We start from the raw sequence: 15298 nt of genomic DNA on the forward strand, positions 1-15298 counted from the left end.
GAATGAGAGGATGACAGGGTTTGTGCAGGTTTCATCAAGTCAACATTAAGACTTTTTAGGACCCTTTTAAGACCATTATGAATGAGATTTTAGACTTATATGGAGATAAACACTAAGGATTTTTGGTAATGTCCCATTTGGACCAATGGAATTGAAAAAAACCAAATGTCAATGTCAAATGCTAAGTTTCTTAACCACATATTTTAATGTGTCAAAACAAGTTCTATATACTTTTTTTCAACATAATGTTTATTTTTTTTATGACAACTTCAACATTGTTAAAAATAGATTTATTATGAAAAAAACTACACAAATAATCCAAAAAATATATTTGTTTGCTTTTGGTCCAAATAAATTGAGTATAACTCCTATTCAACCTAATGCGTTTCTGTTATAAAACCATTAGTTTCATGCATAATAGTAAATAGTTTTTGTGTAAATTGAAGATTATGTAAAGGAGTATATTGCGGTTATTATCATGAGGAATATAGATATAGATCTAGATATATATATATATATATATATATATATAGGTAGATTGTTGGTGATTGGATGGGTTTGGCCTGATTTGGTAACATTATTTCGACAACTTCTAAAATTAAGACCCGTTCAAAATTATTTAAGACCTACAACACAATATTTCTGTAAATTTAAGACTGTTTAAGACATTTTTAAGACCCCGCGGACACCCTGGGATGACCACTCGCACGCACAGGTGATCCAGTGCGCATGACTGTTTAAAAAGAGTGCGCGCTCCCGCTTCCTTGCACAATGGTGCGAAGTAAACGTGCCTGGAAATGCAACTGGTGCGATTTTGTTCCCTTTGAAATAGACTGGACAAAAAGCGATGCTCGTGCACCCACTGTCCTGCTGCTTTCAAGAGCTCCAGATTTTTAAAAAATATATCCTTTGAAAGCAGAAGCAGTTGCTTTCGCTTTAACATTCTTTAAACAGATTGTGGGCCTATCGTTAACCGTGTGCGCTTGATCATCCTTTCATTACCACCTGCTTTCTTTTGCTTACAGTTATTTTTGATAATATGGTTTAATTATCATTGTTATTACAATAACATTGCTTTAATAGGAGATCAACTCCTCATTTATGTGTAGTTAACTGGTGAAATGACACCTATTTTTTTAAATGTCAATTGCTTCGTTTGTTTTGTTGAATAAAAAGTGCATGTATACAGCTATATTTTCCTTGTTTTGACACTAGGAAATAATTATTTATTTATTTATTTTTGGTGTGGTCAGAAATACATTTTGGTAAATCCTTAATTTTGAGCCCTGAAAAGTCATGTCAATTAAAAACTAATTGCAATGCGACACTATGAAACCACGACCCATTTGCCAAAAAAGTGAAATGAATGAGGAGGCTTGTGGACATAACACACAATTTAAATCAAGAAATTTTAGCATGTCAAAGTCAAATTTATGCAAATAAAATATACTTTCCCAATAATAAAATTGTGGCTAGTAATAATGGCGAGTGGCTACTAATGTTGGAAATCTAATAGCCACAATGCCTGTCGATCAAAAAAGTTAATATCAAGCCCTGATCAGCAGGCATCATAAACGTATAAATGTGGTTGAGATAGACTTACAGTTAAAACTGAAACAATAATTAAATAGGTAAGAAAGTCTTCAATACCTGTCACCATATTGCCATTTTTCGCTGTTTCTTCTGACATGGGTTCCTCCTTTGAAAATAAAAAAACAGTCTGAGCATGTGGTAAATCAATACGCTAAATTCTGATTTGACTTCCTCCTTTTTTTTTTACCTTGATCTCTACTTTCTCTTCTAATTCTTCAGACTTCATATGATTCTCCTCTTTGATTTCATCACTCTTGCTTATACTAAAAAAGAAGCACCGTGTTTATTTTGTAATAGACAAGAATAGACCACTGTTATGTCTACGCTGTTCATTTCAAAGGAAATTACCTATCAGGTGCATCTGAAGGAGTTTCTACTCCACTTTGTTCTACTGTCAGTGCAGTGACATCAGGCATACCGACCCGCTCCAGGAAACACAGAGCAGGATCTGCACGCATGGCGTTATACCGCTCATACCCTACATGAGTTTAAAAAATTGAAATAAATGGAAGTCAAAATTAGCCACGTTTAAAACCATTTTGCTTATAAAAATGCATCACATCTCTGTATGTATTTGTATCTGCACAAATTTCCAATGGCTGCATACAAATGCACAAGGATTGCATGAGAAAACAGGGTGCAACAGTTACACCCATTCAGCTTTGATGATGTCTCACCATGTTTGTGCACTCCAATAAGCAGCGATTTATCCGCCTCTGCATCCCACCATATCGTGGGGATCTCAATGTAGTCGATATCAGGCAGAGTTACCTCCAGTTTACTGCAGAAAACGTACAAATCACTTTGCATTAAAACACCAGAAGGTGACAACTTTTTCATGCAGAATTGAATGAGCGATCATGTGGCTAAGATGGACTTTAGGCTGTATGATACCTGGCTGGGATCCCTTCTAGAGCCTGAGTAGCAGCGTCTCCCAGCACTTCCACCTTCAGATAGTACAGCATCCGCACCCTTAGTAGCACCCTGTTAATGACACAACGCATGATGATAACAGATTTACAACCATGTAATCGTGATGTTATCACAGCATGTACAATATAGAAATGACTGTGCCTTATCTCATTATTGTTATAAAATACTGACAAATATGTTTTTATGATGCATGAAAATGTTGCAGCGCTTCCTATTTTGTGTTGGTATAATCAGCATGCAAAAATGTACTGACACTGAACGCATGCTATGAGTACTCACTCAATATAGATGTTTGTATGCATGCATTATACAGAACATAATTTCAAAATGGCTTCTATTCTCACTTGTTGCAGTGTTGTTTGAGGTGTTTCTTGTAGCTGTCATCTTGAAGCACAACCTCCGGGTTACAGTGGGCCAGCCAGTCTGCATTTTTCAGCTCAGGTGGACTCAACTGGTTTTTCAGCTTCTTGCCTTTGCGACCCCGCGGGACTGGAGCAGACAGACCTAGACAGGCAGATAAAAATTCTCCATCATTATGCAACACTTGTATGAAGAATAGCCGCTAAATTCTATTTGAATAGATATACAGTTGAAGTCAGAATTATTATCTTTTTAAAATATTTCCTAAATGATGTTTAACAGAGCAAGGAAATTTTCACAGTGTGTCTAATAATATTCTTTCTTCTGGAGGAAGTCTTATTTGTTTTATTTTGGCTAGAATAAAAGCAGTTTTTAATTTTTTATGAACCATTTAAGGTCAAAATTATTAGCCACTTTAAGCTATATATTTTTAAGATAGTCTACAGAACAAACCATCATTATACAATAACTTGCCTAATTACCCTTACCTGCCTAGTTAAATATTCTGTACTGTCATCATGGCAAAGATAAAAAAAATAAATAAGTTATTAGAAATGAGTTATTAAAACTGTTATTTTCTCTCCGTTAAACAGAAATGGGGGGGAAAAAAAAAATAAACACGGGGGCTAATAATACAGGGGCTAATAATTCTGACTTCAACTGTATAGTCAAGAATTAGGGATGCCTATGATAACATCCTTTAACATTTAATTGTCATCTGTCATTTTATACATTAAGCTGTCAATAAATTTAAAGGTGACCTATTATGCCCCTTTTTAGGAGATGTAAAATAAGTCTCTGATGTCCCTATAGTGTATATGTGAAGTTTCATCTCAAAATACCACACAAATAATGTGTTATAACTCTTTGAAACTGCCCCTTTGATCTAAATTGTGCCGTTTTGGTGACTGTTGCTTTAAATTCAAATGAGACTGTGCTCTTTTTTAAAAGGAGGTGGAGCTACAAACACTTATGCATCACCATAGTGACAGATTCAAAACAAGTCTAATGTTATCTCTGTGAAAAACTGAAAATGTCAAAAGAAGGGTCTTAGAAGAAGGCAGTCTACTGGCTCGTTTCCACTGACTGGTACAGTACAGTACAGTACGGGTCACCTTTATCAAGCTTGCATTTCCACTGCTAAAAGGGTACCAATGGTACTCTTTTGGTGGGTGTGGTGTACGACAGAAAGTTTCAGATGACATCATTCTCGCTCAAGAATATGTTTACAGTAGCTGTACGGGTCACTCACATATATGAAAAGCACTTCTCACAAAACAGAGGCTTTATACACATAAATACTTGTGTATGAATGTTTATTACTAACTTTTCTATGAACAAGAGTTGATTATAACTGCAGATCAATGACGAAACGAAATAGCCTACTGTAACATCTGCAATTATATCAAATAAATAAATGAACATATATGAACACATACAGACCCTTACAGTCTCCGCTATGTTACCAATTACAGAAAAACTAGACACAGCATACATTTAGTCCTAATTTAGGTTAAAAAAACAACAGGAAATATAGCCCACAGTCAAAGCAGACCTCTCATCTGTGTCTGTAATCTTTAGCAGCACATATAGCCTCTGTTAGAAAATAATTCCGTCATTGCGAGTTCATAATAGTCCAAAAGGTGAAGATAATAGTTAAACATGGCAGTTTGTTTACGTTTGTTGAAAAAAATAATGTGCTCCTTTTTTCCCAGCTTCTCCTTTTTTCAAGCTTCACTCTCTCGTTTGTCAGTGTCTGACAGGATCAGGTTTCAAAAGCACGTCAATAATCAAGCGCAGGTTATTATCATCAGCTCAAGAAGTTTGTTATTTCAGATATAGACGCGCGGCGAACGCGAGCAAGACAGCGAAACCTCTCGCACTTCAGACTGGCTTGTAAAAATACGGGGCACAGGGTAGACTCTGCTCTTCTTTTTGGCTTTGTGGCTGTTCATCAAGACGACAAGGTTTGTTTGAGCCCGGGTCGACCATGGCTCATTATTATATGTATATTTAATCTCTATGTATTAAAACATGGCAGCTCCTTTGTTTTCATTCTGGCTTGTTGCCTGAGCAAATGACGTTTCTCTGTAAGCCAATAGCGTTCAGCTGCGCGTCTAGCACCGCCTTTTGGTACCCTTTTCTCATGTTTGGTATGCTTTTGACAGTGGAAAGGGCCATAAAAGCGTACTGAACTGTACCGTACCACTCAGTGGAAACGGTCCATATGGAGACTACAATGTGCATCCTAAAACTGTTGCTGTCACTATCTTCAGGAGGAGAAAACTCTAATGGCTGACAGCTGCTTCTCACTTAGGGCTGTTTATGCTAATGAGGAAGAGAGTATCACTAATGGGCGGAGCTTTCCCTGTGATGACACGTACAAAGGGAGAATGTCAATCAAAGAGTTTCAGCAGTTTTTATCAAGTGTGATTATAAAAAATAGAACTAATACATTTTTACCATTAGAGGCTAAATATATTCACACACTGTTGCCACACAAATGTGCTTAAACCCCTTTCAAAAGTAATTTTTGCATAATATGTTCCCTTTAAGCATTTGCTAAATGCTAAAATAAAACTGCTTGTGTGTGCATTTTTAATATACACATAAATAAAAGTAAGATTTTTAATAATTGTAATAAATCAATATTAATAAATGAAATATTACTGACATTACGATTGATAAACTAAATTAAATGTACTGTATAATTATAAACTGATTTGGTAGCAAACAAATTAAATAAAATGCAAATTTCATATTTAAACAAGCTGATTATTCATTACTAAATTAGGCAAATGTTTAATACATTTTTAATTCATTTATTTATTATGTTTTGCGGTCTTAATAATTAAAAACTGAACAAATATGGTGCAATATTTGCATTGACATATGACTTATTTGTTTACCCTTTCTTAATGCCAACTGATTATAGCTATTCTTCAACTTTCTTCCTAAAGAAATCTCAAAACTAAATGAACTCTCTAAATTTTATAAATAACCTGAGTGGTTTTGAAGAGCTTGATTGTGTCCGTCTTCGGTGGGTGTGATCAGATCCCAGATGAAGCTCTTAATTTTGTCATCTCCTTTATAATGCCGCACACAGTATACCAGCAGAGCCCTGCACAACACCTCCATGTCTCGCTCAGCCAGGTGCCATTTAAAACGCCCATGATTGAGGATATCCTTCCAGCGACCCCACCTGTGTGCGCAGACATTGCAATTTTGGGTCCAATATTTATCAGAGATCATGCACAATTTTACAACTAAAATTCCATGACTTTTCAAGTAAATTATCATGGCCTAATGTTTCATATAATGTCTACAGATATGTGTGGTAAATAATAAGAAAAATATTGAATCATAAAATTTATTACAGCATAAAAACAGGTGGCAATCTATCTAGTTCAAATTTATTTTTATATATTTTTGTATACACAGCACCACTAATGTGAGAGCATGTTTTTGGACAAGGACAGAATAGAAGTAAAGACTGACTTGATTTAAGAACATTACTAGTTGGTTGTAGGGCAGCAGAAGGTGACCTAGAAGAAATAAGCGGGCAGCCAAAAAGCAAAAGAACTGACCCAAAAATGAGCAGGTTTTTCTCCACTCTGAAACACTCTGCTCGGAGGTAGCGTCTGTTGCGATCGCTGAGACGTCTTGTGCGACAGGGCCGTTCCTCTGAGTCACTGTCCAGCTCAGAGAACTCCATCAGTTCGTCATCCTCGAACGAATTATAGTGACGCGTCTGTTTCCGTACGCGAGGAGTGTCGATCACCAGACTCTCCTGGCAGGGACACACAGACATGAGTCAGAAAAGTGTTGTTGACTCAATATTTTTCTTCTTAAATGTCACCAATATGCAAACAGACTGAAGCAGGCGCATTGGAAATCACATGTTAATGCAACCCATCTGCTTTGACTGCTGATATTCAAATGCTGCCTTTCACTTCTTCCAGTCTCTAAGAGCTGATTTTCTAGCATCACACTAGCTTAGCTGAAATGCAAAACCATCTTTACCTTTTCTGCCTTGGAGTCAATTTCCAGTTCAGCAATTTTGGCCCACTTTTGCCAGAAGTTTGGATCATCCAGAGAGATGTCGGTGCGGTTCCCTGAAGACACAAAGCTAGCCTGGAAATGGCAAATAATAAAGGGTTATAAGCACATTATTAAGACTGAAATCGTGCATATAGTGGAGGAAGAAAGTATTGAGCGCGTCATGTTTTTTTCCTGGGACTAATATTTCTAAAGGAGCTGTTGACATGGAATTGAACCAGATTTTGGTAAAAAACCCAAACAATACAAACATAAATAGAACAAAACAACAAAATCTGAAATATTTGTTGTCTGTAATAACAATGGAATGACACCAGGAGAAAGTCCTGAACTACGGAAATGTATTTAATACTTTATATAAAAGGCTTTTTTGGTGATGGCACCGAAAGACGCCTCTCATATGGAGAATAAAGTCATATGCATTGCTCAGGTGTGATTTATTCACACATTTCAAGTGTAAACATCTTGATAGTTCTCTGGGTCTCGTCTATCAAATCTGATCTTTATTTTGCATCTTCTATTGGATTCAAGTCAGGTGATTGGCTGGGCCATTCTACAGCTAGATTTTCTTTCTGAAACCATTTGAGAGCTTCCTTGGCTGTGTTTTGGATCATTATCTTTCTGAAATGGCTTCATCTTTTTCATCATCCTGATAATGTAGATGTTGGACTGAAGCAGCTAATATTCATTTACAATGACGAAGGGCAGAGGGTTGCTGAAGAACTACTGAGAGATTTCAGCTGCTGTCTGGGCTTTCACTACCTTTCGACACACCCTTTCTTCATGTGTTCAATAGTTTTTTCCTGTGTCATTTAATTTTATTTCACATTACTTCACTTCAACTAATTAGATTTGTTTTCTTTGAAAATATGGATTTCTTTTTGATTGTTATTAACATCCGGTGAAAATTTCAAGTCAACGGCACCTTTAGAAATATGTTTTCTGATAAAAATGGTGATGTGCTCAATGCTTATTTTCTCCACTGTATGTCAAAGACAAATATTTCAAATGATTCCCTGACACATGCAATGCTTGAGCCCAATCCCAATTCTAACCCTCTTATTCTATCTATTGCCTTTATAGGTTGGAGGAGTAGGGGTGGAGAAAGTGCCATTCACCCCTTTGAATGAAGATTTTTTTGGCACCATACTACAAAAAAGGGTTTGAAAATGTTTTCTATAAGCAACATGGCTGCCCAAGTAAGCAAGCAGGAAGACCCACCCCATCTGTTTTACTACATTCACAACAGTGTTCATATTTTAAATTCCGATACCTGATGACTTGACAGAGAATACCCTGTCAGAAAATTCTAGTAGCAGGAAATTAGCTTTTTACAGCACATCTGGTATAATGTTATTGTTGTTTTCTTGTGGTTACATCCATGAATATGAGCCAAAAATGCTTTTCTTACTTGAAGTTTTAATCTTATTTTTGCTTTGAAATAAGATTATTTTGCTTATTTCATTGGCAGATTATTTAGCTTGTTTAAAGGAAAAACACATAATTTTGACTTATTATTTTTGAAAATGAGACAATATTTTTTTGCTTTAAAATGCTCTATAAATTTAATTTAACAATTTAAAAAAATTGATTTAACAATTTTTTGATTTTTGGACTAAAAACAAGACAAAACTCTAAAACTCAAAGTAAGCATTTTTTGCAATGCAGTTTTGTGCTTATTGTCATGATCCACCAATCATATGTCGTGTATAAAACCATGTCTGAGGAAATCTCAAATTTTAAAAATAACTGTGCTTGTGCCATCTAGAATGACTACCACAGAAGACATCACATGTGACTTATGAGCTAGTAATGACCTATGATTATGCATGCGGGTGTTGTAATGGCGTCCCATTCCTTAGGGGAATATTCCCTACCACTTCACACTCTGTTTCAAGGGCAAAGAGGACAATGTAGGCATAGGGGTAGGGTTATAAAATAGAACTGGGATTTGACCTTATAGTCTGGCAATATTTTAGATGGCTCTTTAATTCAATGTATAAATGATATTTCTTTAAAATATCTTATTTCTTCCTCCCTGAAAAATATGCTGACATGACTACAGATCATAGATAGAAATCCTGAATAGATATTTCCAGATGTATACCTTGGCAAAAGTTGATCCTTTGCCCTCGGACTGGATTGTGATGGTCTGTGTGCGCCGCTGCAGGATCTGATCAATATCCTCTTCACAAAATTTCGAGCCCTCATCTTCCTCATCCATGAGCGCGCCATACGCTCCCTTCCTGAGAAGATCTTCCACCTCCATCTTGGAGAGTTGCTGAACCTAAAAAGGGAAAGGCATGACAACTTAACAATATCTTTAACCCGATATAAAAGCTATGGAAGTCTATGTAATGTCCTCATTAAGGAAATGAAACACATAATTTTGTAACCCTCACCCCATTGAGACTGCCCTTGCGATTGATGTCCTGCAGAACAGCTTTGTCCAGTCCCAGTTTCAGACTGGCCTTGTCAAACATCTCCCTCTCATAAGAGTTTCGAGTTATAAGTCGATACACTTTCACCGCTTTGCTTTGACCAATCCGGTGGCAGCGAGCTTGAGCCTGTGGGAAACCAAAGCATGTTCTTGATATTTGTGATTTTTAGAAAGCCTTGTGCTGATGAAGGGTGAGAGGAAAACTACTACAGGAAAACAGAGTTAGTAATCCTGTATAATAAAGTATGCTATGGCTTCACCTGCAAGTCGTTCTGCGGGTTCCAGTCTGAGTCAAATATGATGCAGGTGTCGGCAGCGGTCAGGTTGATGCCCAGACCTCCTGCTCGTGTGCAGAGGAGAAACACGAAGCGGTCTGAGTCCACCTTACTGAAGCGATCGATGGCAGCCTGCCGTAAATTCCCTCTGACTCTACCATCGATGCGTTCGTACGTGTACCTGCATGAACGGAACAAATTACAGATGAGAAGATCACAGATTTATATTAGCTATGCATACCAGCCAACATAACTCCTTAATCATCACAGCTCATGAACATTTGGTAAGCATTTTCTGATAAATACAGTTTCATTATTGATTTCCACACCTCTTGGCTTTCCACTACACATGTGAGCTGACAAAAGTCCTGCACATGCAAAGTGTTCATGCAGACATTTGAGTATTGTAAAACTAATCAAACATTGTGCATATCTCGCTACAATACCTTTGAGTAATTCTATTTATATTTTAAAATTAAGTAAATTAAATTAACTGTTAAGTGATCACAAAGGAATTGTGTGAAAATTGGAGAAAATCTTTTTTTTTATATTGTAGACGTGAGAATGTGTTATATTTTACAAGTGTTGTAAAATGTTTAACAAAAGTAGATCTTTTAATTTATGTTAAAGTATTTTTATTCCTTTACTGTAAATGGAAAAGCTGCATTTACACAAAAATAAACTTTTTTTAAAACATTGTTAAAAAATGTATTTGATGTTTTATATTTACTGAAAATAAATTAGTTCTTGAAGGAACACATTTGACACAGTGTCTTGTCACTGTGGAGGTACCTTCATGGATAAGATTTGTAACTTTGATGACAGTAAAGGTACAGTATTGTATCTGAGGGTTTTAAAAACCAAAGGTACATTTTGGTTTTTCATGGTACAATCATGTCCTTAAAGGTACAAACTGCAAATGGTACAAACAATGGTTTCTTTGTTTTAAGGTACAATTCTGTCCCATAAAAAGATACTGCCCCAGTGACAAGGGTTTGTACCTTCGAGTGTAAGATCCATATAGATAAAAACATATTATATACTAATACCTTCATTCCTCAATGATACAGAATAAATGAATAAATATAATTAAATATAATTTTACATAAACATTAGCTAAAAATTTTCAGATCATTTCATGATAAAACTGAGTGTACATTTTTAAAAATATCCATTAAAGTGTATAAAAAACGTTTTAAATTTCACATTTTAATAAAATATGTCTGAATTTTCATAGTGAGGTGAACTGTCGGGAAACATTCTAATAAGATGATTTGATTTAAAAAAACAACAACAATTAAAATAGCAGCGCTGCAATATTTTATTCATATACACAGATCATAGAAACAGCCTTTATTTAAAATAGTAAATGATATTATAAATGTCTTTATTGTCAGTTATAATTAATTTAATACATCTTTGCGGAGTAAAATCATGCATCTTTTGTGTTTCAGATTCATGTTTTACCATGTATATAATATTATGCATTTATATAAAAAACAGATTGTTTTGCTGAAATAATTGTAGCAATAAGACAGACATCCCATTTTAGCTAGTGGAATACTCTTAGGTGTGAGAATAACTAGAAATGTTCTGTATTTTTGTATCATTACATTACATTTTAGAAATCCCACAACTTTTAAACAATTATAAAAATTACAATTATAAATATAGAATTTTATCATTATTATTTTTATTCCTGACTATTATTTTATTTATTATTCATTTCTATGGCATCCCTGAAGAAAAGCATTAAATAATCAGGGTTTTGATTCTATGTTGACATTATGAGTCCATTTTCTTATTTACTGACAGTCTTTAAACATGATATGCTGCCTCACCTCCTCTGAATGAGGTAGTCCTCCAGTATATCCAGGCATCGGACCATCTGGGAAAACACCAGCACTTTATGTCCTCCGGCCAGCAGTTTGGGCAGTAACTTGTCGATAAGCACTAGTTTACCAGCGGCCTGAATCATTGCCTGCAGCTGAAAATCTGCAGCATCCGAACTGTAGGTTTTCCTGAAGCTCTCAAGGATCTTTTCTTCAGCACCTGAAGAGACGAAGATGGGAGGCATTATATCAGCTCTATAAATTAGAGGTGCGACTACTGAAATGTGAACAAGATATTTGACAAAGTGCCCTTTTTACACCCCATCTAACCCCAGAAGTCACCTGTAATGAGGTATGGGTGATTGCAGCACTTGCGAAGCTCCATCATGGTGTTGATGAGATTGGGCATGTTGTGCTGGTTTGCCCCCTTGGCGAGGAAGGCAAAGTTTTTCTCCAGAATGGCACGGTAATACTTCTTCTGGATGTTAGTGAGCTCCACCTCGATGATTGTCTCCTCTTTAGGGGCCAGATTCTTCTCCACGTCATCCTTCAGTCTCCGCAACATCATGGGCTTCAGAATGGCTTGCAGTTTCTTTACCTGCGGATGAGTTTATGCGTCTCACTTTAAAGCTGGGCAGATTTATTTTATATGATATTAAGCAGTTTTGTTGTACAATATTTTGCACCGAAAGTTTTTGTGATTAACGATTTGTCATTTTATATAAGGCCCAGTTTACAAAACTTACTATAACTCATTATTTATTCTTCCACAAGTGGTTATAAATCTTAATGAATGCCCTTTTCCTGTTGAACACAAAGCAAAATATTTTGAAGAAAGATAAAAATCTGTACCCATTGACTTCCATAGTAAGAAAAACAAATCCTATGGACGTCAATGATTACAGGTTTCCAGCATTCTTCAAACACTCTTCTTTTGTGTTTAACAAAAGAATCTCATGAAGGTTTGAAACAAGTAAAGAGTGAGTAAATGATGACAGAATAGAATTTTTTGGGTGAACTGTCCCATTAAATCATGTTTATGCCACTTATATAATGCTAGTATAACAATATAATAGAATCAGAATGCAAGTACACCCTTTAAAAGAACCCATAATATATTCTTAAGAATATCTACTAGGCCTGTTATGATTTCTAAGTTTTGTTGTATGATACACTTCACCAAAATTCATTGCGATAACGATATTATTGTCATTTTATTTAAGGGCAAGTTTACACAAAAATTAATATGTACTCTCTATTTACTCTTCCTCAATTGGTTATAAACCTTCATGAATTTCTTTCTTCTGTCGAACACAAAGGATATTTTGAAAAAAGCTCAAAACCTGTAACAACCTGTACTTTGGAAGTCGATGATTACAGGTTTCCAGCATTCTTCAAAATATCTTCTTTTGTGTTTAACAAAAGAAAGAATCTCAAAGGTTTGAAACATATAAAGGGAGAGTAAACGATGTCAGAATTTTCATTGTTGGGTGAACTGTCCATTTCAGACAAGTTTATACCACACATATAATGCCAGTGAACATGTATAGTGAATTTATAGTAAATATTATAGTGTATTTTAACCATATTGACACTGACACCTGCAACAGAGATTGGTTGAGAGGACTAAAATGTTGCTGACATTGGTTTTTATGTATGGGCGGTATATATTGCGTCCTTAAATTATTGATGTCCATGTGTTGTGCGATAGGTTGATTTATTGATTACTGCTGATTCTGGTCTGTTTCTCAAAAACATCATTCCTACAGTTTAGCACAATTTCTGCCTTTTTAGAAATGTATTGGGATAGACCACCTAGGATTTTACCTCTTATAACCTATGTGGCTTGGAGAAGTGTAGGTATAGTTGTGTAAATGCTTATCAAGCTCTTAAAGAGATAGTCACCCAAAAATGAAATCTGTCATCATTTACTCGCCATTTACATCTGAGTTTCTTTCTTCTGTTGAACAAAAAAGAAGATATTTTGAAAAATGCTGGTTGATGGTACCATTGACCACCATTGTTATGTTCTCCACCAATCAGCATCTTTTTTTCTGTTCAACAGAAGAAAGAAATTCATAAAACCATATAAGGGAGAGTAAAAGATGAGGTAATTTTCCTTTTTGGTTAAATTATCCCTTCAAGGCCAGATCACAAATATCCTCGCACACATTTGAGGGTTTTCTCTTACCTGCTCCTCCGTCTTCAGGTCTCCAAACTCCTCCAGGAAAGTGGTTTCAGAAGGGAACTGTGAGGGTTCGAGAAAGTTCAGCAGACTAAAAAGTTCCTCAACTGAGTTCTGCAACGGCGTTCCGGTGAGAAGGACTTTATGTTCCTTGAGAAAGAAGAGACACAGAATAAACATTAAGCTCAGTCTGTTGATTCACTGACACACAACCTCTCTCAGATGACTGTATACTTCTATTTTTAGACTTTAGTTTATCTATATAAATGTACAGTCAAGCTCAAAATTATTCATACCCCAGGAAAATTCTGACTTAAAGTTTTTGTTCAAATTTAAATAAAAGCTGAGAATTTTTTGCCCCACAATGATGCTTCTTGTACATTGTCTTATTATCTTTTGGAAGAAGCCTGTGTCATTTCTGGTAAAAAGAAAAACAATAATAAAAAAAAAAAAACGTGGTTGAATAAAAGTAACTAAGTCAGAATTTGCCAGAGGTATTACGGATATTACAGGTGGCGGTGTGGATAAATCCAATTCATAATTGTGAAGCGCTATGGGTGTATGGCCATACACGATAAATGCACTTTACATTAGAACACATATAAATACACATTACATTAGAATTTCTGGCTTGAGAGTCTGGGTATATACACAGTGTTAGGGGTACGGCATTACAAGTAACGCGAGTTATGTAATAATATTACTTTTCTAAGTAACAAGTAAAGTAATGCATTAAAAATTAAGTGATAATATTTGAGTTACTTTTTAAAAAATTGAATGAAAGTTACTTGTTAGTTTAATTAATTAGCTTATAAAAAATAAACAGCTGAATTAAAATGAACATAGTCACTCAATGAGAGAATGCAGGAACAAACAGAGACCAAGATGGCAGAACCTTACATTTCTGTGATGGAAAACTCTCATTATTATGAAAGGATCAAAGAAAGGGAAAAGGGGATTGTCGCAATGAACAGTGATTTTAATTCACTAATAAGGGTGCTTTCACACCTGCCTTATTTAGTTCGTTTGAATCGCACTAGAGTTCGTTTTTCCTCTTAGTGTGGTTCGTTTGTGCAGGTGTGAATGTAGCAATCGTACTCGAGTGCGCACCAAAAGCCAACCAAAAAAGCGTACCGAGACCTCCTTGAAGGGTGGTCTCGGTACGCTTTCAAACGAACCCTGGAGCGGTTCGTTTGTGGTGAGAATATAATCCAGCTGCCGTAGGCCGATGTGCTGTGCTTTATGGAATGTGGAGGAAAAATAGTTGTTGACAGCGCTTTACCAACAGAGAGAGAGAGAGAGAGATAGAGAGAGAGAAACATTACATGATGCATTGTTGGCAGTGGTGTAGACCTAAAAAACCTAAAAAAAAAGGTGGTGTACTATTACCCACCCAATCCAAATTTTTAAATTTGTCAAATAAACGACTAAAGTATATATATATATATATATGTATATATATATATACATACATATACATACATACATACATACATACATACATACATACATATATATATATATATATATATATATATATATATATATATATATATATATATATATATATATATATATATATATATATATATATATATATATATATATATATATATATATA

General features: G+C 35.3%; 1 protein-coding gene across 4 annotated transcripts in view; it reads right to left on the reverse strand.

Moving 5' to 3' along the window:
* chd6 (chromodomain helicase DNA binding protein 6) overlaps positions 1-15298 on the reverse strand; it is an 85711-nt gene that overhangs the window by 20079 nt on the left and 50334 nt on the right. For all 4 annotated transcript variants that reach the window (XM_056460531.1, XM_056460530.1, XM_056460533.1 and 1 more), the window contains exons 14-28: positions 13684-13827; positions 11835-12090; positions 11502-11712; positions 9646-9841; positions 9348-9512; positions 9053-9232; positions 6910-7020; positions 6474-6676; positions 5889-6088; positions 2871-3030; positions 2488-2577; positions 2271-2374; positions 1942-2071; positions 1781-1856; positions 1651-1699 (exon numbers count right to left, since the gene is read on the reverse strand). In XM_056460531.1, coding sequence (XP_056316506.1) covers positions 1651-1699; positions 1781-1856; positions 1942-2071; positions 2271-2374; positions 2488-2577; positions 2871-3030; positions 5889-6088; positions 6474-6676; positions 6910-7020; positions 9053-9232; positions 9348-9512; positions 9646-9841; positions 11502-11712; positions 11835-12090; positions 13684-13827 — 2275 coding nt within the window. The remainder of the gene's footprint in view (positions 1-1650; positions 1700-1780; positions 1857-1941; positions 2072-2270; positions 2375-2487; positions 2578-2870; positions 3031-5888; positions 6089-6473; positions 6677-6909; positions 7021-9052; positions 9233-9347; positions 9513-9645; positions 9842-11501; positions 11713-11834; positions 12091-13683; positions 13828-15298) is intronic.

The sequence above is a fragment of the Danio aesculapii genome, chromosome 6, assembly GCF_903798145.1.
Source record: "Danio aesculapii chromosome 6, fDanAes4.1, whole genome shotgun sequence".
Classification (NCBI taxonomy): domain Eukaryota; kingdom Metazoa; phylum Chordata; class Actinopteri; order Cypriniformes; family Danionidae; genus Danio; species Danio aesculapii.